Genomic DNA, 27,337 nt, shown 5'->3' with positions numbered 1-27,337 from the left:
CTCTCTCGTAGGTTCTGACGGACCGCGGGGTCCTGCGACCAAATGAATTGAATTCCCCAGCCCAACCTGCATCACCTTGGGTACCATCTCATTGATAGTAACGACTCCCATTTGCCTCATTTCGGGTACATTTCACATACCCCTTTCTTGCCCATATCTCACCTCACGGTCATACCCACCCTGTGAGATGGATGTGTTTCTTCCATTTTACTGGCCAGGAATCTGAGGCTCAGAGAGGTGAGGTCTGCTCCACCCCACCATTGAAGCCTGGACTAAAACCCAGGTTTCTGGACCCTTCGTGAATGTACTTTCCATCTTTCTGCCACGTTCTCTTCCGCAAAAGGCATCAACCAACCCGCTCGCCTCCGATAACCCCTAGGCAGCCAGGCTCTCCCGCGGGAAGCCGAGGGACATCCCTAGCCCCCTGTGTGGTTTCTCACTTTCAACTCCAGCTCAGATCTTTTGCCAAACTGGCCACAGCCACCCCACACTGCCCACCTCCTTCCTCCAAACGTGCCCCACCTCTTTCTTCTTTCTTCTTCCTCAGAGGTTCTCCTAGGGAGTTCTCCCAGCTCCCAAGGGCAGGGTACAGGAAGAGGGACCGGTGCTTGTAGGAGGGAGGGGGAACGGCTCCCACGGGGAGCTCCTCTGGGCCTCAGGGGCCCTGGCACTCAGCTCTGCCCTGCGCAGCTCCTGGAACATCAGCCAGGTTGCGCAAAAAGCAAGGAGGAGAGAAACACCAGAACACAGGGTGGGGGAAAGGTCAGGCACAGGAAGCCGTGGGAGAGCCAGCCGGTACAGACCATCCTGATTTCCCCAGACGCACCATTATCCCCCTGGGAAAACCTGTTGGTAAAGTCCTAGTTGTCTCTTTCCAGAAGGGCCCTCCTGGGGTCACCTCAGTCATCCCCCTGCCTCCGGGCAGGCTGTTTTCTCTATTTCTTCCACGCTGACTGGCTGAACAGCATGAGCCTTTCTGCCAGGAAAACTGAGGTCCGGCGAGGGAGAGGGGCTTGTGGGGGCACCAGCAGCGGGGGTTGGGGCGGGGGATGGGACCAATGTGCTGACATCCAGTTGCGACTCCTGCCCTTGCACTCCCGCCTCCTTTTTGCCCGGTGCTCGGCGGGGGTGACGGTGATGTCACAGGTGTGGCGTGCCAGCCACGTGCCGGGCGCCAAGCAAAACAGCCAGGGCAAGTGTGTGCATCATCAGTACCTGGGAAGGAAGGCCACCAGAAGAAGTGAGTCTGGTGGAAAGACCTGAAAGAGGGAAGGGAGGCACCTTGCTGGATGGGGGCGGGGAAGAGACCAGAATAAAACCCTGCTGTGGCCAGAACTAGAGAGAGAAAGCCAGAGCTGGCACTGGAGAGAGATGCCCCCTCATCTTCCCCTCCTCTGCCTCTCCCAAAGCTTGTAAATGCCCCAGACATGAGCCAGCCCAGGCCCCGCTACGTGGTAGACAGAGCCGCGTACTCTCTCACCCTCTTTGATGATGAGTTTGAGAAGAAGGACCGGACATACCCACTGGGAGAGAAACTTCGCAATGCCTTCAGGTAACGTGGCCCAGAGCCCAGACACCTCTTTCTTCTGCTCCCCACCAAAATCCTTTCTGCACCAGAGCATGGCTCCTGTACCAGCATCCCTAAGACAGGGCTTGGGGAGGTCTCGGGGAGGGGAGGTTCGGAACCCTGACTTTAAGATCCTACAACCCCTCCTGTACTGACACCCACCCTGTGGAGGATGGGGAGTAGCCGCAAGGACCATCCACAGTCTCAGAAGAGTTGTAGGGCATCTCCAACCCGTGCATGAAGTCTTGCCATCTTCTCAGTCCACTCAAGTCTCTCTTCGTTTCTTAAGGGAGCTCTAGATGGGCCTGCTACCACATGGGGCAGAGGGAGCATCAGAGCCTTGCTGAAAGTCCTCTTCCCTCCTGATCACGAAAAATCTGAAGCCACCACCACTCCATGCCCTTTGTCCTCTTTCCCTCCTAGATGTTCCTTCCTTTTCCTGATCCAGAAAATGCCCAAAGGCACCCCCTAAATTCCCGGGCCCTCCTAAAGGATACCTACCAGGATGTGGTCCTGCCAGACCCCCGGGCTCTCTTCACTCTCAGATCTGTGAGACTGCGCTAGTGGGGAGTAAAACCTCACCTCCGAGGAGGGGGCTTCAGGAGGTGATCTATGCCCATACTCCAGGAACCTGCGGCTATGAGCTTCACCTTCCCCCTCCCTACACTTCTGGCAGACCTTGCTCAGTCCTGGCTGTGGGCTAACTTGCTCTTCCTCACTCCCCTGGGGGAAACAGCTGATTCAGGTACCTGGATTGAGGTCACTGGCAATGCTGAAGTGGAGGTGCAGGTGGAACAGGTTCGGACCAGGGGAATCACCCACTTGAGTCTTCACCAAAAGCCCTGGTCCAACCCTACTTCTCCCGGGAGGCTCCATTCCCGCTGGGTCACAGCCAAAGCCTTGGGTGTTCAGTGTCCAGACACCCTACCGACAGCTGGGCTCCCGGGACAGCTGGGCTCTGTCGACCTTAGTTGCCAGACAGTTTCAGTCTGGTTTGTTGCTGTGCTGGAGGGACGAGGGTATCTGCTGTTGTCCTAAAAGACTATAGATTAAAACTACAAAGTGATGTAGGGAACTAACAATTTCCACGAGGCTGGCATTGAGCCTTAAGCAGTGCCTGACACAGAAGGTGCTCCAATAAATATTTGTTTAATGAATGAATGAATGAATGAATGGCTAGAAAGCTAATCCCTCTGTCCACTTCCCTCTTGGCCTCTGAAGCCTCTGTATAGGCATCTGTTTCCAGCTATGCTATCAGGCCTCAGATTGCCTTGCCCAGCGTACGACAGGCCTGCAAATAAGGCTGGACGGATACCGCCCTCAAGGGGGTTGTTTGTCTTCCCCTACTCAGCTCTCTATATGTGAGTCCAGTTTTCCTTGCCACAAACAAGCCTGAGAGAGTTCCTGCAGCGCTGGTGCTCCCTTATGACAAAGCTGTAGAGATGCTCGGAGCTATTGACCAAGGATGGAAGAGGCACACCCACCCGCCCCAGAGGAGACCGGGGACTCAGATGTCGAGGGTGATGCCCTTCCACAGAGTATTGGTTGGGACAGAAAATCTGTCCAGACTCCACAGGGTACAAAGCATTGTCTGCGTTGCTTTTAGTCTTGGGTGACATCCAGGGAACCAAGTGTTGGGGAAATTATTGTTGAATAATAGCAAAGAGCAGGGATTGGTGCCGGGCGGGAAAGGAGGCCTAATCAGAGCAGGCTAGTGAGTCACCAAATGTGCCTTGAGTATTTGAGTTCCCTCGACTGGGAGAAGAAAAGCAAATGCCTCCCACTCCCTTCCAGTCATCAATCCATGAGCTGTCACCCCTGAGTTTTTTAGGCCCTTGTTCCTACCGCTCCTGAGTTTCTATGAAAAGACCTCAAGGTGTTCAACAAACAGGGAAGGAATCAACTTTCCCCACCCTGCGTTGGCCAACAAACAGCTCCCCCATTCCTTCCGCCCCCAGAGAATTAACAGTGGGAGGAACTCCAGCACTGGAGTCATGACACATGAAGGACGATCGGTCAGCAGAGGCACACCCTGCAGGGACAATGGAGCCTTCTTTGGGGGAAGTGTTAAGAAAGATGGCAACAGCCCCCACTCAGGCCGAGTTTCAACACCAGCCAGTCCTTTCACTAATTCACTCATTCATTCATTCAGCAAATATTTACTAAGCAGCCCAATGCAACGTGCAAGGTACAAAAGATGAACCAGAGAGATAGACTTTTGGTCATGGTGGGGTTTATTCTCCAGTGAGAACGACAGATGAAAAGCAAGCAGTTATAACCCAGTGTGCGCACGAAGCCGTAGGAGCCCGCACGAGGGTGCCGGGCCTGCGTTTGGTCAGACTGGAGAAAGGTCATCTGAGATGGGGGGCTGGACTCGTCAGCTCGGAAGGCTAAGTGACCGCAAAATCCATGCCTTTACGCCGAGTCTTCTGGATGTCCCAAATGAGCAGCTGTTTCCAGACACCCAGCTAGAACCGAGAGTGTGTGAATGGCTCTCCAAAGAAAGCCCCTGCCTTTTTTTTTTCTCAGTGTCCCCGGCCTACTGCATGGTGTGGGGGCTGAATGAGTGAATGAATTCTGAACGAGTGAATGAATGAATGAATGACGGATGACCAGGAACAGAATATGTAATATCCCTCCCCAACTCAAGAGTATCCAAACCGTGCAGTGCCGACTGGAAGCCTGCCCTCTTCCCCTCCAGATGTTCCACGGCCAAGATCAAAGCCGCGGTGTTTGGGCTGCTCCCCGTGCTCTCCTGGCTCCCCAAGTACAAGATCAAAGACTACATCGTCCCCGACCTGCTGGGCGGACTCAGCGGTGGATCCATCCAGGTCCCGCAAGGTGAGGGGGTCTGTCCCCCAGGTTGGCTTGGCCTGCTACTCTCCCCCTTCCTCTCCCCGTCCCCTGTGACCCCCATACCCCAACTGTGCCCCCGAGCCTTCAATCTCCTGTTCTCTGCAGGCATGGCATTTGCTCTGCTGGCCAACCTTCCTGCAGTCAACGGCCTCTACTCCTCCTTCTTCCCCCTCCTCACCTACTTCTTCCTGGGGGGTATACACCAGATGGTGCCAGGTAAGGCCTCTCCCCTCTCAGCAGGCCAGGTGACCTGGACCACAAGGACAGGGGATGTGGCGAAGGGGTTTTGGGTGTTTTCGATCTGCATTCTCCTAGAGCTGGTGCTGGTCCCTTCAGGACCGCCACTGTGAGCGTCAGTCCCAGGTCCGCTGTGACCTTGAAGAAACCACTTAGCTTCCATGAGCTTGGTTAGCACTACCTGTTCTGTCTCCCTCCCTGGCATGTGGGGAAGACTTGGTGGAACAAGGTATACCATGTGCATAAAGTGCCAAGGAGATGGGAGGGATTACTCTCAGGCTGGTCCCTGCAGGGATATTTGGAGCTCTCTGGTGCTAAGTGACATCGAGAAAAAGGGCCTGGTCACAAGGTCTGTTTCTGGGTCAGGTACCGCTTGTATTTCCAAGCTCATTTCCTCACGTGTCCAATGAAACAATTTTAACAGTTGAGGTGAAAGCATCTTGAAAAGCGTAGATCGTGGTGACATGTGAGTGTTGGTTTTCTTGCTGGAGAGGAGCCTTGGAGATGCGGGGGTCCATCTCCTCGGGGGTCGGGAAGCACTCCCTCCTGGGCCCCTTTCTGTTGTCCCCGGGTGTGGTGCAAACCTCTGACTCCTGCCGGCTGGGTGGGCACCACAGGTACCTTTGCCGTTATCAGCATCCTGGTGGGTAACATCTGTCTGCAGCTGGCCCCAGAGTCGAAATTCTGGGTCTTCAACAACGCCACCAACAAGAGCTACGTGGACACGGCAGCCATGGAGGCTGAGAGGCTGCACGTGTCAGCAACCCTGGCCTGCCTGACTGCCATCATCCAGGTGAGGGGACGGCCGTGGCCTTGTCAAGGGCGTGGCCTCAGGGGGGCATCTTTCCGTCCTTCCCCTGCCTCAAAGCCCCAGTTTGACATTAAAGCTGGCTCAGGGCCCTTCCTCCTCCCTCTCCCCCATCCCCAGGGCCACAAAAGACCTTGAGGAATCGGTGTATCTCCTCACCTGCCTCCAGCAGGTCTATGAGACCAGTCTCTGCTCCCAGTAAAACTGTCCCGAGTTAGACTGTCTGGAAGGCTCACGGGCTCTCTCTCCTCTCCAGCACAGCCCTCCTGTTTCTCTAACATCCCTTATCCCTCCTCCAGCCTCTTCTGCCCCAAGCCACAGCATCCCTCGCACAACATAAATTGCACAAATTGCAAAGGAATCTGCTAGGTTTTACGAGGGGAAACCCTGCGTGATGGAACACAAAAGCAGGAAGCAACCTCCGAAGACACCTTTCATTCATCCATCCATTCATTCTTTCTGTTAACGTTTTTGGTTGTGTCGCTGTGCCAGAAACTGGCCTAGGCCTTGAGGGGAAAGCTAAGTAAAGAAGAGGCCCAGTTCTCCAGGAGCGCACAACCCAGCAGAGGAAGTAACCACGTCAACAGATAAACTTGTAGGCAGGGAGATGAGCAGCATAATAGAGCTATGTTCCCATAGCGGTGGGAGCACCAAAGAGAGAGTCAGGGAAGCTCTCGCCTCAGAGAGGAGATGACATTTGACCTGAATATTAAAGGATGACTAGAGCTTGGCCAGTAACCAAATGAACGAGGCACGGGAGGACAGTCTGGGCAGAAGGATGCACCCCAGAGCATTGAGGCTTGAGTGTGAACTGACCAGGGAATGACAAGGCAAGACTGGACAGCAGGAGGCCTTTGGGGGATGGGCCCGAGAAGGGGCCAGAAAGGTAGGCAGAGGCTAGACAATGAAGTCTGAAGTCTGTCCCCCCCGCACTGGCCTTGGGTCTGACTGGCAGTTTATAAAGATCAGTCAGGCCACGGAAAAGAGAGGTGGGGAGGTGGATTACAGTCAAAGTTAGGAGACTATGCAGAAGCCCGGGCAAGGCCGCCGAACGCCTAGGCCAGAGAGGCGGCCGTGGGGAGGGCCACCGAGGTGGGGTGGACTTAAGGAACGTTTTGCCGGGAGCATTAAAAGGCTTGGTGAGAGCCCTGACATGGGGGTGAGGGAGGATGACTCCTAAGACCTGGGTTAGGCAACCGGGTGGAGACGAAGCAGGGGTTGAGGACCAGGGTTATTTTTCAGATGAGAAAACTAAAGCCAGAGAGATGATGTGACAAAGAGGCCTGTGCCCCAAACCAGACTAGAGGTCTGCTGGCACCGTAAAGGGCCGGACAAGGTCACAAAGGGCTCACTTGCCCAGGGAGGCCGCACGGAACTGCAGCCTGGGTTTGGGTCAGGCACGCGGGGGAGCTGCGGACCGTTCTTGGTCTTCCCCACCCCCACCCCCACCTCTCTCCCCGCAGATGGGCCTGGGCTTCGTGCAGTTCGGCTTTGTGGCCATCTACCTCTCCGAGTCCTTCGTCCGGGGCTTCATGACGGCAGCCGGTCTGCAGATCCTGATCTCGGTGCTCAAGTACATCTTTGGACTGACCATCCCGTCCTACACGGGCCCGGGGGCCATTGTCTTTGTGAGTCTAGGCACGCATCCCTGCAAATGGGGAGGGGCTCAGGCAGACACAGAAGCAGGGTTTACTGTTTTAAGAGGTCGTGAGCTCCTCCTTACAAGACGTCCTCAAGCAAGGGTCTGGCTAGCCCACTGTTCAGAGAGGATTCCCAGGGGGTTCCCACTTTGGGAGGGAGGGTCAAACACATGACCCTGCGGGCTCACTGAGGTTCTCTATGGAGAATTCCTGCGGAAAAGGAGATGTTTACTCTCCATCAGTTCCCTGACACAGTGCCTCAACCCCTCCCTGCCTGGGAGGTCCGTCCTTGTGTCTAAGCTCCATCCTTCCTCCTTGAGTTTGAATTCTTTCTAGAGAAAGAGAATCACCATTCCCCTCCTGGCATGAGATCCCAGCATGCCTTTTGGGAGAGGGAGGTGGAAGAGGGGATGCTATTCATGACCGAGGTCTGGATTCTGCTTCGGTGTGCCCCCATTCACATTGATGACATCCTTCTGCCGGGTTAGACCTCCAAGGGTGGGGATAGTAGGGGAAGAGGAAGTGGGAGCCCATGAGCATGATGCTCTCTCCCCCAGACCTTCATTGACATTTGCAAAAACCTCCCCCACACCAACATCGCCTCGCTCATCTTCGCCCTCATCAGTGGCGTCTTCCTGGTGCTGGTGAAGGAGCTCAATGCTCGCTACATGCACAAGATCCGTTTCCCCATCCCTACAGAGATGATTGTGGTAAGGACCCTGCACAGGGCTGGGGGGGCGGGGGGCCAGGCTAGAGAGGCCATGAGAAAAGGAATCCAGCCCCAGCCAAAGCCACGGGAACCCTTCCCCACCCTCCCCGCCTCCTCCGCCGGTGGCCAGCAGAACAGGAAGTTGGGTGAATCCATTCCATCCCCCCATCTATGGCTCCCGCTTTTCCTGCTCCTTGGGTTGCTCCCCTTTGAGGAGGCAGGGGAGTGGGAGTTGGAGTCCCCAGAGAAAAGGGAGGCTTGAGAGAGACCCCTGTTCTGCCAGTCCCCATTCTCCATTTTGGGCTTTGCAGGTGGTGGTGGCAACAGCTATCTCCGGGGGCTGTAAGATGCCCAAAAAGTATCACATGCAGATCGTGGGACAGATCCAACAAGGGTGAGTCCGGGTGGCCAGGAAGCCTGCTCCCCCCTACCAGCACCTGCCTGTGGAGGCCTGGGCTCTGAGGCCAGGATGAGACAATCTCTCATGAAGGAGCCTTGTCGACTCTGTGACACCCACCAAATGTGAATTATTTCTATTACTTATTACGGAAGACAGCCGTACAGCCAGCCAATGCCAGCCGTGTTACAAACAGTGAGTCTTAGCTGCCACACACACCCCCAAAAGTCTCACTCAGTGGACACTGCCAGAACAAAGACTCTCTGATCAGCCCTTTTCCGGCTCCTTGCCTCGCTCTGCCGTGTTGGTTCTTTTCATGGGGAAGAGAAGCTATTAGGATCAACAGTGAGCGTCCACTCCGTGCCTGGCACCACGCTGGGCCCGGTGGTGGGAAAGGGTGGGGCTTGTGCTGTAGGGTTGGAGGAGGAGGGTGGGAAGAGGGCAGGGGAGGGCGCCGGCTGTGGGTCTGTGGACTAGTGAGCACAGAGCCCAGAAACTGGGCGTGAGCAAACGAGGCCCCACCACTTACTGGCTCTGTGACCTTGGACAAGCCAAGTTGCTGCTTTGTCAATGGGAGTTATGGCTGCCACCATCACAGTGTTGTACTGAGGGCTCAGACGACAAGGTCATGTAGACCTTGGCACACACTGGGGCCCCGCTGGTCCCCGTGGGTTGAGGAAGGACTCGCCATGCCTCCCCTCATACCCTTGGGCCCTGCCTCCTTTCTGGCTCCTCGGCAGGTTCCCCACTCCCGTGTCACCTGTGGTTTCACAGTGGAAGGACATGATGGGCACGGCCTTCTCGCTGGCCATCGTGGGCTACGTCATCAACCTGGCCGTGGGCCGGACCCTGGCCAGCAAGCACGGCTATGACGTGGATTCTAACCAGGTAGGTCCATGCGGGCAGGGCCAAGCAGGAGGCGCTGGGTCCCACAGAGGCCTGGCCAGAGATACGGTGGGGCTCCTCGACCTGACGGGAGCGAGGTGCCGACCAGTGAGGAGGAGGGGCTCTGACCGCAGGAGGCCAGCTTCCGCTGGGCTAGGAGCTAGGATCCTGCTTTCTAGCAGCAGGATCATTCTCAAGTCCTAGGCCCAGGATCCAGCTTGTACGGACGACTAGGTTTGGACAACACCTGCTGCTCACCCCCCGCTGCCCGTGTTTCCAATCCTCCCCCTGTCCCCCATAGGAGATGATCGCCTTAGGCTGCAGCAACTTCTTTGGCTCCTTCTTTAAAATCCATGTCATTTGCTGTGCCCTCTCTGTCACTCTGGCGGTGGATGGAGCTGGAGGAAAATCCCAGGTGAGCACTGTACCAGGGGAGTGGGGAAAGAGGGGAGAGGGTAGCAAAACAGTTGCCCCAGAGAAGCCAAGGCACATGCAAAGCCAGGCCAGCTGCTTCCCCAACCTTCCTCTCCCCTCACCGGTCTCCACTCCACCAAAGAGAGCTGTTGGAAATCAATCAAGAGCGAGAATTCCACACTTACACCCTGTTCCCAACTCTTTCTCCGAATAGGTGGCAAGCCTGTGTGTGTCCCTGGTAGTGATGATCACCATGCTGGTCCTGGGGTCCTATCTATACCCTCTCCCCAAGGTAAGAGCGCAGCAGGAGAGCAGAGGTCAGCCGGAGACTCCAGTAAGAACAATCCCCAAGAGCTGCATAACCCTTTACAGTCTATAAAGTGCCGACACTGTCGCACTTTGTCCTCGTCACAACCTGTAGACACCGTGGTTTTACTCTCTTCGTTTTACAAGTGAGGGAAACTGAGGCTGAGAAAGTCTCAGTGATCTGTGGTGACGCAGCTCACGAGCGCAGGGCTGGTGGTAATCTCCAGCCTTCTGACCTCAGGATCGATTCCCCAGTTAGTGTTTACAAGTGCTTATGAGTGCCTGACTAGGAAGGCCCTGGGCATGGATGGTTTGGAGATGAGGGAGGAAGGGAGGGGCCCCATGGCCTAGCACCTACACTGCACTCTCCAGCCCCGAGACTGAGTGCAGAGATCCGGGGGGCTCTGCAGGCAGAGATGTTCTGGAACTGCAGCTCTGTCCTGCCAGGCTCCAGGGTCAGGTGTCTGTAGTCAGGGCAGGAAGGAGAGGCCACCACAGGTGAGAAAGAACAATGTTCTGTTTCCCCAGTCTGTGCTAGGAGCACTGATAGCTGTCAACCTCAAGAACTCCCTCAAGCAACTCGCTGACCCCTATTACCTGTGGAAGAAGAACAAGCTGGACTGTGTAGGTATTGGGTGGCCGCTGGGTACCCCTTCGTGCCCTGCCCCTTCCTCCAGCCCCACAGCCGCGTCAGCTCTTCTGTCGGTGACCCCTCCGTTCTGCTCCCTAATTAGCCTAGCCAGCTGTTAAGAGCCCAAGTGTTGGAGTGACACATCCTATGTTCACATCCTAACGCACCTGTTCACTGCCTCTGGGTGGGCCCTAGACTAGCAAGTCCCTAGAAGTCCCTTAACTTCTCTGAGTCTTGATTTTCTCATCTGGGAAATGGGTGTCTTATACTCTACCCCACCCCCCCGCCCCAGGGTTGTTCATGAGAAAGAAAGGAGATAATACAAGTAAGGGGCATGTTATCTAAATCGTATTCTGGGTTCACTAAAAAAAAAAAAATTAGCTATGATTATTTTTACGACTCGTAGTTCCAAAAAAAGCAAAAAGAAGTAGCTTTAAAAACCACCACCAACAACAAAAAACTAGAACAGAAAGCCAGCAGACCAGGATCTTGAGCAAGTTACCAGACCTCTCTGGAGTTCTATTTCCTCATCTCTAATGGGGGTGACAGTCATGACTTCATCATACACTGGTTCTCAGGATTACATGAGATCACATGGGTAAGTACCATGTAACTGTAAAACACTCAGCAAACATGACCTGTTGTTATGATTAGTCACCGGCCCCGTGCACCTAGCATCAGACAATAGTAATAAGGTTACCATATATTGACGACACTGACAAAAACCCTATTTAAGCTCCACCATAAGAGGATTTACTGACCTCCTTGCAAGATGATGAAACAAAGGGGTGTCTGGCTGGCTCAGTCAGAAGAGCGTGCCGACTCTGAATCTCAGGGTCATGGGTTCAAGCCCCATGCTGGGTGTCGATATTACTTAAATAAATAAAACTTTTCTAAAAAGATGATGAAACCAAGGCTCAGAGAGGTTAAGTAACTTGCCAAAGGCCACAGAGGTAGTAAGGGGTAGAGTCAGGATTGGAACCCAAATCTTAGACTGCAAACCTCTGGGTGGCTCTGTCTCCTGGGGAAGGAGGCTTACCCGCACGGGACACAAAGAAAATCCTTAAAGCCAGAGAAATGAGTGGCCCATCTGAGTCCCCGAGTGAGTGACGAGGATAGGGGAGTATACGATGTTCCAGTTCCCACCCCAAGGATCTGCTCTTACCACATCCCAGCAATCCCCCCACCCCCCGACCAAATATAGGCTCTGGTATTTACATTGTGCCTTGGGCTCGCACCTTATCTTCCCAGTTCTCTGGGGGAGTGTGAGCAGATTGGTTTTCTTTAGAGGAATTGGGAGGACTGTAAAGGACCATCAAGGGGTCAACTATCAAAACTGCATTCAATCCTGCCCCCCACCCACGCAGCCAGACCCCAGACCGTCAGGCCAGGAAGATCACTGAGCGTGTGTTGGAAACACACAGCCTCCCGTTGGGTGGAGAGAGGGAGCTCATGTTTGTTGAGTGACCACTAGGTGCCCATCGCTGGGCTGGGACCTTTAGCTGCCTTAGCTTTTCAATCCCTTCACGAAACAGGTAATATTATTGCCCTCTTGTGGATCAGGCAACTTGGCTCACATAACTGGAAGCGAGAGAATGAAACTTTGAAACCAGGCGTGTGTTCCCCTCATGCTCTCAGTGTGCGCCATGCCGCCTCCCTGCGTGGGCTGGGGTTGTCTATCAAAAACCAAGCACGATCGCTAGGCACACTCAATCCAGGCAAAACGTGCAGGTGTAACCAGAGCACCAAGACATAAGACGGCGCAAAGGTGCCATGACAAGGGGAGGGCCGGTCTGAGGTTGTGGAAACAGGGAACGGCCTTGGCTGTTCCAGGAGGACTCCCCAAAGAGGCAGCCTTCTCCCCAGGCCTGCTCTGACATCTCTCTCCTCACAGTGTGTCTGGATGGTGAGCTTCCTCTCCTCGTTCTTTCTGAGTCTTCCCTACGGTGTGGCCGTGGGTGTCGCCTTCTCCGCCCTGGTTGTGGTCTTCCAGACTCAGTTGTAAGTAACAGCCCCCACACGACACAGCAGTGGGGCCCCAGGCCCGGGCTGGGCTGTCTGACTGCCATATCCTGAAAGCCCCAGAAGGAAGCCCCCATGGGCTTGGAGGGCTGGGGGCCATACGAAGTAGGAGAAGAACAGGAAGGTAAGACCCCGAGCCCGTCCAAAGGCAATGCCGGTCCCCAGACCAGATGGGACCCTCCCCAGGGGAACACCAGGCCAGAGGACAGATGCCGTGTCCTTCCCATAGAAAGGCTAGGGAGTATAGGCCAAGGGCACCAGAGGAAGAGGCCAGGGCAGGAAGAAGATGCTCCATGTTAGAGAAGCCCTGTCTTCTCTTCTTGAGAACTCAGAACCAGGAAGCGGTGACTTCAGGGCCACCTAAGCTTGTCACTTGTGTACCACACCTTTTCTCCGTGCTGAGCCCCACGCTGGGAGCTATGTCAAGGGCTGGCCTGTCATCCCTCTAGTTACAGCCCAGCCATAGGCCAACAGGCATGTGTCTCTGGTGCGGAAAGACCAACACAACAGACACTAGGGATGAGGAAGGGCCCCCACCCCACCCTGCTTTTGCTTCAGCTCCCACCCCAGCGTCCTTCCAGGCCGATTTGCTGTTAGCACGCTCTTATGTGTTTTTGTTTTTTGCGTGTTCTTAAGTTTTTCTTCTCCTTTCTCATCTAGTCGAAATGGCTATGCTTTGGCCCAGGTCATGGACACTGACATTTATGTGAATCCCAAAACCTACAATAGGGTGAGTAATCCAAACTTATGACCTCCCTCTTTTGCCGTACCCCCCACCCCAAACAAAAGAAGGTTAAGGGGTGCCTGGGTGGCTCAATCAGTTAAGCATCTGACTGTCAATTTTGGCTCAGGTCATGATCTCCCACTCATGAGATCAAGTTCCACGTTGGGCTCTGTCCTGAGCGTAGAGCCTACTTAGGATTGTCTCTCTCCCTCTCTCTCTCTCTCTCTCTCTCTCTCTCTGCCCCTCCCCTGCTCATGCATGTGCACATGCTCTCTCTCTCTCTCTCTCTCTCTCTCTCTCAAAATAAATATTTTTTTTAAAAAAAGGTTAAAAAAAAAAAAGCCAATAACAGCATTTCTGCCACCTGAGCTCAGTCTCCCTGTTTACAGGTCCAGGAAATTGAGGGGGTTAAGATTGTCACTTACTGCTCCCCTCTCTACTTTGCCAATTCAGAGATCTTCAGGCAAAAGGTCATTGCCAAGGTAAGGTTCAGAACTCTGGCGACCAGAAGGGTTGAACAGTGAGTAACCAGAAGATGGGAGAAAGGGGACTGGGGGGGCAGGCCACTCCAAAGAGGGTGGACGTCCAAACTGCTGTTGGCTCTCTCCCTACAGACAGGTGTGGACCCCCAGAAAGTACTGCTGGCCAAGCAAAAATACCTCCGGAAGCAGGAGAAGGGGAGAACGATGCCCACACAGCAGAGGAAGTCTCTGTTTATGAAAACCAAGGTGAACTGAAGCTAGGAACAGCCTGCCCACTCTGATCTTGCCCCTTGGTGCCCCACCTCCCAGCACCCTTTGAGGCAAAGACATAACGTCTCTGTAGCCATTGCCTGGTGGCCACAGAATCTTCTTCTCCTTGGGTGGGGGGATGCCAGCTCCTGGGGGTAACTACTGAACTCCCACGGCCCCTCCCCATTTTCTGGCTAAGATATGATATGGCCCATAGACTTCTGAACAACCCCAAATGGGGGGCAGCAGTGAATTTCATGGGGTGTCCAGACCTTTTGACGTGGGTATGGAAGTTGTGGGGAGAAGCAGGCAGGCACAGACGAATATCAAAAGGAGCACAATTGTTTCCAGAAGCACTTTCTCCCAGAGCAGAGTGGGCCGAGGCTTCCGTGCCTCTCTTGGACGGGTTCTCCAGTTTCGTCTGGTCCGTGGGAGTCTAAGCGTGCAGGCCCTGCCTAAGGACAGGGCACTGGGAGATGCCTCCCCTGTGGGGTTCCGGGGGCTTATACTCACCACCACCTAATTCAGCCATTCACCTCCACACGCACGCTCCTTGCCCCTGCCTCAACTACAGCCAAGTCTGATTCAGTTTGCTGATCCCTGCCCCACCCCCACCCCCATCCCCGCCCCCCAGACTGTCTCCCTACAGGAGCTCCAGCAGGACTTTGAGAACACCACCCCAACTGACCCCAACAACAACCAGACTTCTGCTAATGGTGCCAGCGTGTCCTACATCACCTTCAGCCCCGACAGCTCCCCAGCTGCCCCTTGTGAGCCATCGGCCTCCGCCGAGACCCCCAGTGAGCCCAGTGACATGCTGGCCAGCGTCCCACCCTTTGTCACCTTCCACACCATCATCCTTGACATGAGCGGGGTCAGCTTTGTGGACTTGATGGGCATCAAAGCCCTGGGCAAGGTGAGGGCCCAGGCAGAGGGAGTGCCGGCCCGCCCTCCACCCCAACACCCTCACCCCTGCTCTCCCACACTCCCTTTCCTCGGGGCCCTCATTTGGACAAGCTGAAAGACGAAGTTCACCAAGGAGGCAAATGGCTCGTGAGGACCGCTTTTCCCCCAGACACGACCAGGACAGGCTGTTCTCCGCAAAGCAGGCCCAGATAGCCCAAGACGACAAGTGGCTGGAAAGGGATACTAGAGGGATATCTGCTGTCCCACCCTGCCTAGGCACCCCTCTCTAGCAGAGGTCATCTCAGGTTCCCTCTCAGGCCACCAGGAACCCACCCCTAGGTCTTTTGAGTAGAGTCCAGATTGGCCCCGGTTCGTGGTCTGCTGCTCCTTCCCACGCTCACCCAGACGCTCCAGCATCAGCCAATTCCAGTCCACTGAGAAGAGAAGGAGAAATAGTATCAGTGCCCCACATTCTCATGCCAAATTGGCAGTTCATGGGACACCCTGAATAAAGATATCCGTCCATCTGATAACCTTTCAGCAGCACCTCCGATGGCAGGGAGTCAGCAAACCTCAGAGTTGGCTCAGACAGAGGCAGTCCCGGGAAACCGAGGGGTCCAGAGAGTTCAGAGGCTGAGTACCATCCAGAGAGCATCGGCCAGGTGCCCAGAAGGCCGCACCCCCCAGCCGTGGGCTCAGCCTGCTTCCCTAGCCTGGGCCTGGAGCCCGGCGGGCCTCCGTCCTCCCCTGCAGATTCTGCCTGAAGCCGCAAAGTCGGGAAAGAGGCGGAATCTGGGCATCTAAGCTGCTGAGAGAGAAGACCTGACCCCATAAGAAGAGGCCGCGGTGGCTTTAAGTGCCCGCCTCGTTGGCAAAGCCCCATTTCTGTCCTGCTTTCCAGAAAAGCCGACAGCCAACACTCCAGGGAGAAGCGGCGTGCCTTGCTGCTATTTTTATCTTTGGCTGCCAGGGCTCTTGGGGTTGCTTATTTGTTTGGCTTCCCCTCTGAAGTGCGTTTTGTGAATCACTTTTGAGACCCACTCAGAACATTCCTTTCCTTTTATCTCCCGGTCCCAATACCCTTCCCCCGCCACTTCTAGCTGAGCTCCACCTACGGGAAGATCGGTGTGAAGGTCTTCTTGGTGAACATCCACGGTAAGAGGAGGAGGACATTTGGGGGACCAAAAGGAGGGGGGTGGGAACAGGTCGGTGGAATGCTGAATGGGGGACTGAAAATGAGAGCGCCCAAACATTCTCCCAAAGCATAAAGCATGCACGTGCCGTAGCCATCTGGGGAACACACAGACACACACAGTTTTACATACACACCATCTCCAAAAGGTGCATATACACGGCCCCAACAACATGTCCACAGGGCAGTGGGTTTTCACATCATTAGCGCATTGGCAGAGTGCAGGGATGTGGACACACGGCAAGCACACACAGACACACAGCACAAGGTGAAGGGATCCGTGCACCTTTCCTCCTGCAGAAAGTCAGAACCCTTCTGGAGGCCTCCCCAACTTCAGAATTGGCCTGAGCAGGTCCCGAGCCCTGTTGAACCTGCTCAGAGAGAGAATCTGCAATGGCAGTTAGAGTCAGTGGGCAATCCCCACCACCCTCACTGGACACTCCTCAGGAAGTCATCTCTAGGATTTGGCAAAAGTGAGGGCTCTGCCACACACTGGAGGTTCCAAGATAGGTCCGGAGAAACAAGAGGAAGAATGAACCATCCAGGCAGAGAAGTGGCAGCAGCCTCCTCCACGACACTTTAGCCTCTCCCTCTCAATTGCCACAAAGTACCGACTCCCTGATTCAAACTGCTTCCTTCTGCCTGCCCTGGGTTGAAGGTTCAGCATCCTCAAGCTCATGTTGCCCTCTGCTGTCCAGCACTGATATTGCAAGACCCATGCCTTGGCCTGGCCTTTGGATGACGCAAAGAACACAACCCACAGTCCTCTCTCTCCTTCCCTCCCCCTGCGCCTCACCATCCTTCCTTCATCCCCAGCTCCAAACCACAAGGCTGTTATCTTTCTGAAGGCCTTTTCCTCCTTCCAGCCCAGGTGTACAACGATATCAGCCATGGAGGTGTCTTTGAAGATGGGTGTCTAGAGCGCAACCACGTCTTTCCCAGTATACATGATGCTGTCCTCTTCGCCCAGGCAAATGCCAGAGAAGTGGCCCCAGGACGTGACTTCCAAGGGGTAAGGTCCCTTGGGAATCCTAGGCCCCAGGGCACTGAAATGGCAGGACTAGGGGCGTTAGAAAGAACACAGGAGAAGGTTTGAGTTCCAACACCGAGTCTGTCATCTAACTTTTCTGAAACTGCCATTTCAGAGTTCCTTTTCTGTAGAACAAGCACCCTAAATTAACATTAGCTACCTCACAGCGCTTTTCTTTTGCTTCTGTTTTAGCATTAACTGATAATTAGGCCTTTTCTGTCACTTGAAAGCACTTTATATACTGTAAACCCTTTTATTAATATTAATTTCCAAACACTCTAGGCATATTAGGTTATGCCCAGTCTGCTGGCACTGTTCACCCGCCCTCCTCCTTCGGTCTTTCTAGAAGAGGCTTTGGGCAAGGGAAGGGAGTAAGCCTGCCCGTTTTAATTTAGCAGAGCTTAGAGATTTCAGACTGGTGATGGATAAAGAGACTGGATCCAAGTTTTGTCTCAGTTTCTTGACATTTAATTTACTAGCTCACTAAGTGGTATGCAAATGAGCCACAAATAACACTGTTTAGGACTCCTGAAAGCTGTGGAAGCAGAAAAGCTCCACCCCGTGGGGGGGGGGGGGGGGCCTGCCTTGGCGTCTCCAGCCGCCCCCACCCCCGCTCCCAGAGCCTCTTTCGGTTCAGCCCCTGCCCTTGGCCTCCCAAGACTCTGTGCCCCAGCCTTCTTTATATATGAAACCTCCTCCCACCTTCAGGGGGTCATAAGAAAGGTTTTACTGGTCCTCGAGCGACCATTTGCCCTCTGCTCTAAGAGACCGATGAAGGTGAAGCCATCTGTTCTAAGTGCTGTAAGACTGCCCGCCCAGGAAAACACTGGGCCCTGGTGTCCGCCCTCCATGCTTAGGGAGAACAACTGTGTGGGAACAGGCTTTCTGGTTTCACAAGCCTTGTCCACAGAGCAAAAAGAGAGAGATTCTGGAAGAATCCTCGCCATTTGTTATTGCACAAATAACGTCCAGTTATTACGGTTATACATTTAAAACAACTTTTAGATACAGAAAATATTTATATTTGCATATCACAAAATATATTCATATATATAAATTACACACACACATACACACACACACACACACACACACACACCCCTTTTCTTTTTAAATTTTTAAATTTTTTTTTTTTCAACGTTTTTTATTTATTTTTGGGACAGAGAGAGACAGAGCATGAACGGGGGAGGGGCAGAGAGAGAGGGAGACACAGAATCGGAAACAGGCTCCACGCTCCGAGCCATCAGCCCAGAGCCTGACGCGGGGCTCGAACTCACGGGCCGCGAGATCGTGACCTGGCTGAAGTCGGACGCTTAACCGACTGCGCCACCCAGGCGCCCCACACACACCCCTTTTCAACAGCAAGGTGATATAGAAAGCCCACAAAGTGAGTTTAATTATCCTACTTTTACAGATGAGGAAACATTTCCAGAGAAGGGAAACGGATTCCCCAATGTCAGGCGGCTAGCCAATCTTCCTCGTAAGCTAGGCCAACCTCCCCTGCCTCTAAGATGCCCACAGGGAGGGCAGACCCTGACACATGCCTCTGCTGAAAGGGGGAAGGCCACCCCGTGCTACATTTTGTGAGGCAGATGGGGGAGGGGAAGGAAGAAGCAACAGGGCGACTCATGTGGCAGAAAACACGGCGCCTACCCGGAGGCTGCCATTTGCACCGCACCGTGTCACTCGGTCATGGGGCTCATTCTCCTCTCGTTTCCCCCCCTTCCAGGCTTCCGTGGACCCTGAGCTGTCCTTATGTGATTCAGAAGAGGACAGCCCCAGCTACTGGGACTTAGAGCAGGTGAGCTGAGGGGCAGGGGCAACCGGGAGGCCGGGACTGGGAAGGAGACCCTCACGAACCCAAGGCATTCACTGGGCTCTCTCATCTCCAAGCCAGAGCAGCCCCCTTGAAGGCAACATTTCTCTCACCTCTCTTATCACAGCAGATCCTAATGCTTCCCACTCCCTGAAAGGCATCACTGGGGGAGGGAGAGGCACTGGAGGAAAATCTCGAGAACGAACATCCATAACACACACGATCTTGGACAGGCCACATAACACACGGGGTCCCGGTTTTCTATCATTGCAAAGTAGGGGAAATATAGGTGGTACCCGCCCCCTCGACCTCACAGGATTGGCGGGGGATTCGTGTGTCCTTCATTAATCAGCAGATATGTAATGACCGCCGGCCTGACACAGTTCCAGGGTGGGCAGACAGCAGTGAACCAAACAAAGACCTTAGGAAACCTTAGGAAACGTAGATTGGGGTGGGGCCAGATGAATTCGAGGGGTACAAGTATTACTGCCCTTAAGCACTGAGGGCTGTGCAAATGTGAACTGTTACTGCCGCCCCAGGGCCCTGTCATCCTGACAAAGTAGCCCAACGCCCTGAATTAAAAGAAACCCAGATGTCTAGTTGAGAGAAGTCTGGCTTTGGGCCTACTAGAAATCACATCTCACTTTGTACCTCTTCACATCCCTTTGGGGCTTGAGTTCCACGTCCCCTGGACATGTCTCTGGGAGCACTGATGGCATGGGGGAGACATTAGGAAATAGAGACAGACTGATCTCTGTGCCCCTGTGGAATCTCCAGCACATTCCAAAAGCCTGGGATAGGCCCCCAAATAGCTTATCAGAGCAAAAAAGGACTTCAGAACAGTCTCATCTCCACCGTCATTTCACTTAACAATGAAAGCGAAGCCAAAAAGGACTGTGACACGTGGAGGTCACAGAGCACGCCAGAGGTGATTCAAAGTAGATTCCAAGTGGGGCGCCTGGGCGGCTCAGTCGGTTCAGCATCCAAATTCGGCTCAGGTCATGATCTCACGGTCCGTGAGTTCGCGCCCCGCATCGGGCTCCGTGCTGATGGCTCAGAGCCTGGAGCCTGCTTCCGATTCTGTGTCTCCTTCTCTCTCTACCCCTCCCCCATTCACGCTTTGTATGTCTCTGAAAAATGAATAAACCTTAAAAAAAAAGAAAAAAAAAGTAGATTCCAAGCATCTTCTCTTGTCACCTCTGTACCAGTTCACCTCTTGGGCTTCCCCCGCCCCTCCCCTGTTCACACACACACTCACACTCACACACACTTACTCATGAAGCTCTCTCTGGCCAGGGGCTCACAGGGTCACCTCGTGGTTGCAGCCATTGTGAACTCAACAGGTCTAATGCTCTCCCTTCCCCTCCCCTGTCCTTCCGTGCTCCCGCAGGAAATGTTCGGGAGTATGTTTCATGCAGAGACCCTGACTGCCCTGTGAGGGCCCAGCCAGCCCCCACACTGCCTCCAGAGTGTGTGGCATCTGGGACTCCAAAAAGGAAGAGCCTGGGGTCACAAAGAGTGACCGGTAGAGGGGAATACGTCCACCAGGACCTGAGCTCCTCCCTCCCCTCCCCCTCCTCCTCCTCTCTCCCTCCCCTGCCCCCCTCCTGGCATCTCTGGAGTCAGCCAATCTCAACAGGAAGGAGAGCCACCTCTTCACCCTCCTGCTGACTCTCAGGGCCCTGGCCGGAAGGAGAAAGTCTCCTGCTCACCTTACCGCACCCACACATGCCCTGCCCAAGGCAACTGACGGGGAACCCCCCACCCCGACTGCCGACTTCTAAGAGTGAGCCAAGAACAGAAGGGAAAGTACGACCCTGCTGACCTAGGGTGCAAAAGCCCTCGGGTCTGCACAGCTTGGTGTCAGATGGCATCGAGCTGTCACGCGACACGGAGCTGAACTTGCTTAGGACTCTGAGGCTTGTCCCCTCCAGCTGCCCCAGCTCTGTCCCTGGAGGTTCTGCACTCCTGGGACCACGTGCTCCCTACAGCCCGGAATCTCCATCTTCATCACTGCATCCCCTTCCTCCTCATCTCAAGGCTGCTGGGAGCTCCACTGCTATTCAGCACTTCAGACTCGAGGCTGGGGGTTGGCCCCCTCAGGGCCACCAGAGCTACCTCTCCAGGGGCACCCCACCAATGTAGCTGCCCCAGCCTCTGAAACATGATCACTTCCCGTGCCTTCAGGGCCGGTTCCCTTCCACTTGAGGCTGGGTAGGAATCTAAAAAGGACAGGGTGGGTAGCTACCAGAATCCTCTGGCAACCTAGTAACAGATGCCAGTTGTTCTGTATAAGTACTTTTTGGAAGCCTTCTTTGTACGGAGACTGGAGGGGGAGGGGTGCTAGTGCCAACCCAGGGCCAACTGGTGGGACCTGAGCCCCGACGGTCCCCCTGACTTCAGAAATGCCTCCCCCTGCTTAGGAAGTTTGCCTTGTGCTTTTTTCACTTGGCAAAGAGCCAAAGATTTTAACTCTCCCTTATCAGCTTGGGGCCTGAAGCCTGAAGCCAGGCAAGGGAGGAAGCTCCCCAAAGGCCAGCCACATCACCCCACTGGGTGCAGAATGTGGCAAAGGGCTGATCCAGATTGGGTCTTCCTCCACGGGGTTCCTTAATAAACTCAGGACCTGAGGTCATCCTCTTCTAGGGCAGATGAGAAGAGGTGTACATTTTCCATGTATGTGAGGAGGTCATAGAGGAACCTGACTGTTGACTTGAAAATAAATAGATTGCACGTGCAAGTGTCTGGGGAAATTTCCATGGAAGTGCACAGAAAACCTTTCGGCCTTCTCCCCACTTCTTCTCTCAAGCTCCTTCAACTCAATGACCCTGCCCAACAGGTTGGGCTGGCCCAGCCTGAAAAAAGCTTCCCAATTCCTAACTTCAGCCTGACCTGTGTGGTGTGTCTGTGTGTTGAGTGAGCCGGTCAGCTAGCGAGTCTTTTTAGAGTTAAAGGAGAAGGTGCTGGCAAAGAGCCAACAGATTCTTGGCCTTCAAGCACTGCTTCTCTGTGATTTCATTATGCCATCTGGCTGCCAATGGAACTCAAAATTTGGAAGGCAGAAGACAATGTTATCTGGGATTCACCGTGCCCAGCACCCGAAGTGCCAAATTCCAGGAGGACAAGAATTTTAGCCAATGACAACTCACCCTCCCTTACTCCACCTCCTTCAAAGTCCAACTGGGGCCCAGGAGGTGGGGGAAGGTCACAGAGCCTCCAGACACCCCAAGTAGAGGGGTCCTTTGAACCAAGTGTCTAGACGGTGGAGGTAAAATTGGAAACACATGGGGGGAGAGGGAGACATTGAAGAAAACTTCACCGTTGGAATACTTTGAAAAGAACACAAGCATTTTCAAACAGACCACTCTCTGGACATGAGTGAGGCAGAAAAGGAGGGCAAGGTGATGAAATAATCCAGAATTTCAATACTTTTGAATGTTCTTAGTGATACTGACTTGTGATGATGGGGTTCCCAGGGAAGACCGGGGACTCGAGATGTTTGTGTAATTTATTTAATTTAAACAGCATTCTCCTTTTGTTCATTTTGGTAATAAAGTGGTTTTGAAATGTGAATAAATGCATGTGTTTGGATGGCTTTACAGCAAGGCAAAGCAAATCACCTCCAGAGAAAGCGGACCTTGCTTTGAACTGTCCTAGAGGGAAACAAGGAGCTAAGACAAATCCACCAACACGATGGAAGATTTCAGTACATTTCTCTCACTGTTGATAAATCATATGGATTAAAAAAAAAAAAGCGTGGTATGAGAGAGTTAAACAGCAAAGTAAACAATCTTGATTTAATGGACATGTATTGAATGGTGCACACAATTAAAATGTATATTTCTTAAGTACACATGAAGTACTGACAAAAGTTGATCATAGTCTAGGCTTTAAAGCATTTTTCAGCAATTTCAAAGAATAAGTATCCTTCCACAGTCTCTAACCACAATGCATTGAAGTTAAAAATCAATTACAAAAGATAACTTGCACCAAAAAATACACATTTAGAATTTTAAAAAATACTTCTAAATAACTCAGAGTCAAAAAAGAGATAATATGGAAAATTAAAAACACTCAGACTTAAACAATAATGAAATGCTACATACCAAAACTATGCCAGGAGCATCTGGCTGGCTGGGTCGGTAGAGCATGCAACTCTTGATCTCCGAGTTGTGGGTTCAAGCCCCACGTTGGGCGTGGAGATTACTTAAAAATAATAAATCTTTAAAAAAAAAAACAAAACCTGCCGGGAATAGTGCTTTGAAGAAAATGTATAGTCTTTAATGTTTCCACTAGAAAACAAAAAAGATGGGGCACCTGGCTGGCTCCGTCGGTGGAGCGTGTGATTCTTGATCACTGGACTGTCGGTTGGAGCCACACTTTGGGTGCAGCGATTACTTAAAAATAAAACCTTAAAAATAAGGTTTTATTACTAGAAAAGAAAAGAAAAGAAAAAAGATGAAAATTAATGAACCAGATGTTCAACCATGGTAGTTAGAAAAAGAAAACCGATTCAAAGAAAGCAAAGGGGAAAAGATAGTAACAATGGTATAGCTAACATTTCTTGAGTGGTTACTATAAGCTATGCACTCCTCCAAGTACATACTAATTCTCCAAGCACATACTCATTCATGGACGAGGAAACTGAGAGTCAGAAAGGTTAAGTAAGTTTCCCACTCAACACAACTCCATGAACATGTAGGAGCTTAAGATTTCAACCCAAGCAATCGGTCTCCAGAGCTTAAATTCTTAACTACTACAACGTTGAAACCTTAGGGAAATGAATAAATCACTAATAAAATATGATGTACCAAAGTGGACTCAAAAAAACAAACAAACAAAAAAAGATTGGAGGAGGGTCACTCCTTTAATAGTTTAAATTTAGTAGAAATACACATCTCTCTCTCTCAGTACAAATAACCCCAAAGGTAGACAGGCAAGAGCTTGTCTAGTGGTTCCACGAGGCTCCCCAGGGATTAAGGCTACTTCCAGCTCAGCTCTCTGCCCTCCCTTGGTATAGAACTCACCATCATGGCCCAACATGGTTGCTAGAACCAGGGTCATCACATCTGAGCAGGGAGGGAGGGATTTATAAAGAGCATGTCCATAAAAACAATTCCTTGAATCACATGCAACACTTCTGCTTCTCTTCCATTCTCCAGACGCAGTCACATGGGGAAATCCAGCTGCAAGGGCCTGGGAAATGTGGTCTTTCAGCTGGATATCAATACACTGAGCTAAAACTCAGGATTCTTGTTAGAAAAAAAGGAGAATGGATGTTGGGGGCAGTTAGAAATCTCTACTATATTCTCTAATTAGATATCTCAGGCTACTATACCCTTGATATCAAACCCACAAAAGGACATTATAAAAAAGAAAAACTATAGCCCAATCCAATTCATAAACAGAATTGCAAGAATCCAGTAGGGATTTATCTGAGTAGGATTTATCCCAGGACATCCCAGGAATGTCAGAGTGGTTTACATTTTTAAAATTTATTAATGTGATTCACTATATTAACAGACTAAGGGAGAAACATGTTCTACCTGATATGGAGACATATTTTAAAGCGATAGTAATTAAGATAGTCATATTAGCATAGAAATAAACAAGCAACCAATACAAAAAAAAAAAATAGGAAGCCCAATTACAGGACCATTCATGTCTGAAAACATAGTAAATGACAGAGTCAGCACTACATATCTTTGAGGAAAGGATAGGCTATTTAATGATTGGTGCTGGGGAAATTGGTTATCTAGTTGGAAAAATAAAGTAAAATTAGACCCTGATGTTATACTATTTACAAAAAGTCAATTCCAGACAGATTAAGAACTTTACGCTAAACTGTAAAAGTTTAAACCTTTAAAAAGATAACATATTAAGACATGTTTATGACTTTGAAATACAGACTTATTATATAAGAGAACAAAAAGTACTACTGATTTAAAACACTAACAAATTCTGGGAATGCAAGCTGGTGCAGTCACTCTGGAAAACAGTGTGGAGGTTCCTCAAAAAGCTAAAAATAGAACTGCTCTACGACTCAGCAATTGCACTACTAGGTATTTATCCAAGCGATACAGGTGGGCTGTTTCGAAGGGACCCATGCATCCCCGTGTTTATAGCAGCACTATCGACAATAGCCAAAGTATGGAAAGAGCCCAAATGTCCATTGACAGATGAATGGATAAAGAAGATGTGGTATATATATACAATGGAATATTTTTTTCTATATACAATGGAATATTACTTGGAAATCAAAAAGAATGAAACCTTGCAGTTTGCAACTATGTGGATGGACCTAGAGGGTATTATGCTAAGTGAAATTAGTCAGAGAAAGACAAATATCATATGACTTCACTCATATGAGGTCTTTAAGAGACAAAACAGATGAACATAAGGGAAGGGAAACAAAAATCATATAAAAACGGGGGGGGGGGGGGGGGGGGGGAGGGGAGCGCCTGGGTGGCTCAGTCAGTTAAGCGTCCGACTTCAGCTCAGGTCACGATCTCACGTTCTGTGAGTTCGAGCCCCGCGTCGGGCTCTGGGCTGATGGCTCAGAGCCTGGAGCCTGCTTCCGGTTCTGTGTCTCCCTCTCTCTCTGCCCCTCCCCCGTTCATGCTCTGTCTCTCTCTGTCTCAAAATAAATAAACGTTTAAAAAAAATTAAATAAAAAAAATAATAATAAAAACAGGGAGGGGGACAAAACAGAAGAGACTCATAAATATGGAGAACAAAATGAGGGTCACTGGAGGGGTTGTGGGAGGGGGGATGGGCTAAACAGGTAAGGAACATTAAGGAATCTACTCCTGAAATCATTGTTTCACTATATGCTAACTAATTTGGATGTAAATTTGAAAAAATAAAAAATAAAAAATATTCTGCCAATGTTCACACTTATAAAAATTCATTTCAACTCAGGGTGTCTGGGTGGTTCAGTTGATTTAAGTATATGTCTCTTGATTTTGGCTCAGGTCATGATCTCCCAGTTTGTAGGATCAAGTCCCATGTTGGACTCCTTGCTGAGCACGGAGCCTGCTTGGGATTCTCTCTGTTTTTCCATCTGTCCCTCTCTCACATGCACTCTCTTGCTCTCAAAAAACTAAATGAATAAAATAACTCATTTCAACTCTACTTTTAATGTTCTAGATCTTAGGCTGGGTGGTGAATACAGAAATGTTCATTATATTATTTTTTTTTTAATTTTTTTAAATGCTTATTTATTTTTTAGAGAATGAGAGACAGAGCAGGAGCAGGGGAGGGGCAGAGAGAGAGGGAGACACAGAATCAGAAGCAGACTCCAGGCTCTGAGCTGTCAGCACAGAGCCCCATGCAGGGCTCGAACCCACGAACAATGAGATCATGACCTGAGCCGAAGTGGGGCTCTCAACTGACTGAGCGACCCAGGCGCCCTACATTATATTACTCTTTACACCTTTCTGTATGTGTGACATGTTTCATAATACTGGTTTGTTTTTTTAAAGTTTATTTATTTATTTTGAGAGAGACAGATTGCCAGCTGAGCCAGGAGGGGCAGAGAGAGAGGGAGGGAGGGAGAATCCCAAGAAGGTCCTCAGGTGTGAGCTCAGAGCCAGACATGGGGCTGGAACTCACTCAATTGTGAGATCATGACCTGAGCCAAATCAAGAGTCCAGCACTTAACCACTGAGCCACGCAGGCACTCCCATAATACTGTTTTTAGATTGTTACTGAAAAGTAAATACATGATTGTAGTTTTTCTGGGGAGGGCCATGTTTTGTTTTGTTTTGTTTAAATAGGATTACTGAAAGGGGCAAAGTACTCCCTCTCTGAGCTTTGGGAAACACCAGGAGTGTGAATTTGCAGCTTTGGTCATGAGTAACTATGCAGCCCTACTATTGATTTTTTTCCTAGAAAATTCTAAAATATGTGACTGGTGGCAGATCAAATTGTATCAAGGGATCTGAAAGGAATGGTTTCTTCTGGTTCCAATAAATCTAATTTTATTCTCTGTGTCTTTAAGTTTTTTTTTTTTTTTTCCAAAATGATCCTGTATCCTGAATAGCTATGAAATCTCATTTTATTAAATACACCAAAATTATTAATACATAATCTTTCTCAAAATCCTTCAGTCTTAATGTATTTGCCTAGAGTTGCAAAAATGCACTAACATTAATATCAAAAACACTTTCAGTGAATTGCTAAATAGGAGCAAGCCCTCTGAACTGATCATCCAAAGCAATGTCTATAGATGGAGTAATACTGTTTCAATCTCAGAGTAAAGAAAGCCAGGGGCCCCGCAGAGCTCCAACACAGAATCTGGGGGGATGGTAATCAAGTCCTGAATTTCAGAAGTGAGAAGCAGATTAAGGTCTGGTACGCTTTGTTCATTTTATTTTACCTTTTCGCCCTTCAGTTTGACTTCTCATAGAGTGACCAGGGATTTCTGAGTATCTCAAAGCAGATCAAGCGCAGATAAGCCCTGAC

At 51.3% G+C, this 27,337-nt stretch overlaps 1 protein-coding gene and 1 long non-coding RNA gene across 2 annotated transcripts; one reads left to right on the top strand and one right to left on the bottom strand.

Annotated features, from left to right (window-relative positions):
* Window positions 1-1,279: 1,279 nt before the first annotated feature.
* Window positions 1,280-20,453, top strand: SLC26A9 (solute carrier family 26 member 9). Its single transcript, XM_042925469.1, has 20 exons — window positions 1,280-1,552; window positions 4,269-4,408; window positions 4,529-4,639; window positions 5,278-5,453; window positions 6,932-7,096; window positions 7,666-7,818; window positions 8,129-8,211; window positions 8,955-9,102; window positions 9,401-9,514; window positions 9,728-9,805; window positions 10,348-10,443; window positions 12,345-12,451; window positions 13,133-13,202; window positions 13,586-13,678; window positions 13,811-13,924; window positions 14,562-14,843; window positions 15,934-15,988; window positions 16,892-17,037; window positions 18,785-18,856; window positions 20,262-20,453. The coding sequence occupies exons 1-20, from the start codon at window positions 1,428-1,430 to the stop codon at window positions 20,307-20,309; spliced, it is 2,376 nt and encodes a 791-aa protein (XP_042781403.1). The 5' UTR covers window positions 1,280-1,427; the 3' UTR covers window positions 20,310-20,453.
* LOC122211923 lies at window positions 14,979-27,337 on the bottom strand. Its single transcript, XR_006198902.1, has 2 exons — window positions 27,252-27,337; window positions 14,979-15,267 (listed from the first exon to the last, which is right to left on the bottom strand). It is a non-coding gene; the product is annotated as an uncharacterized LOC122211923 (long non-coding RNA).

This window comes from Panthera leo, chromosome F3 (genome assembly GCF_018350215.1).
Source record: "Panthera leo isolate Ple1 chromosome F3, P.leo_Ple1_pat1.1, whole genome shotgun sequence".
Lineage (NCBI taxonomy): Eukaryota > Metazoa > Chordata > Mammalia > Carnivora > Felidae > Panthera > Panthera leo.
This window is presented reverse-complemented; position numbering and strand designations above follow the sequence as displayed.

Coding starts and splice junctions, on each gene's coding strand:
- SLC26A9 (XM_042925469.1), top strand. CDS start 1,428: ATGAGCCAGCCCAGGCCCCGCTACGTGGTAGACAGAGCCGCGTACTCT. Junction 4,409..4,528: donor ATCCATCCAGGTCCCGCAAG/GTGAGGGGGTCT, acceptor TGTTCTCTGCAG/GCATGGCATTTGCTCTGCTG. Junction 10,444..12,344: donor AGAAGAACAAGCTGGACTGT/GTAGGTATTGGG, acceptor CTCTCCTCACAG/TGTGTCTGGATGGTGAGCTT.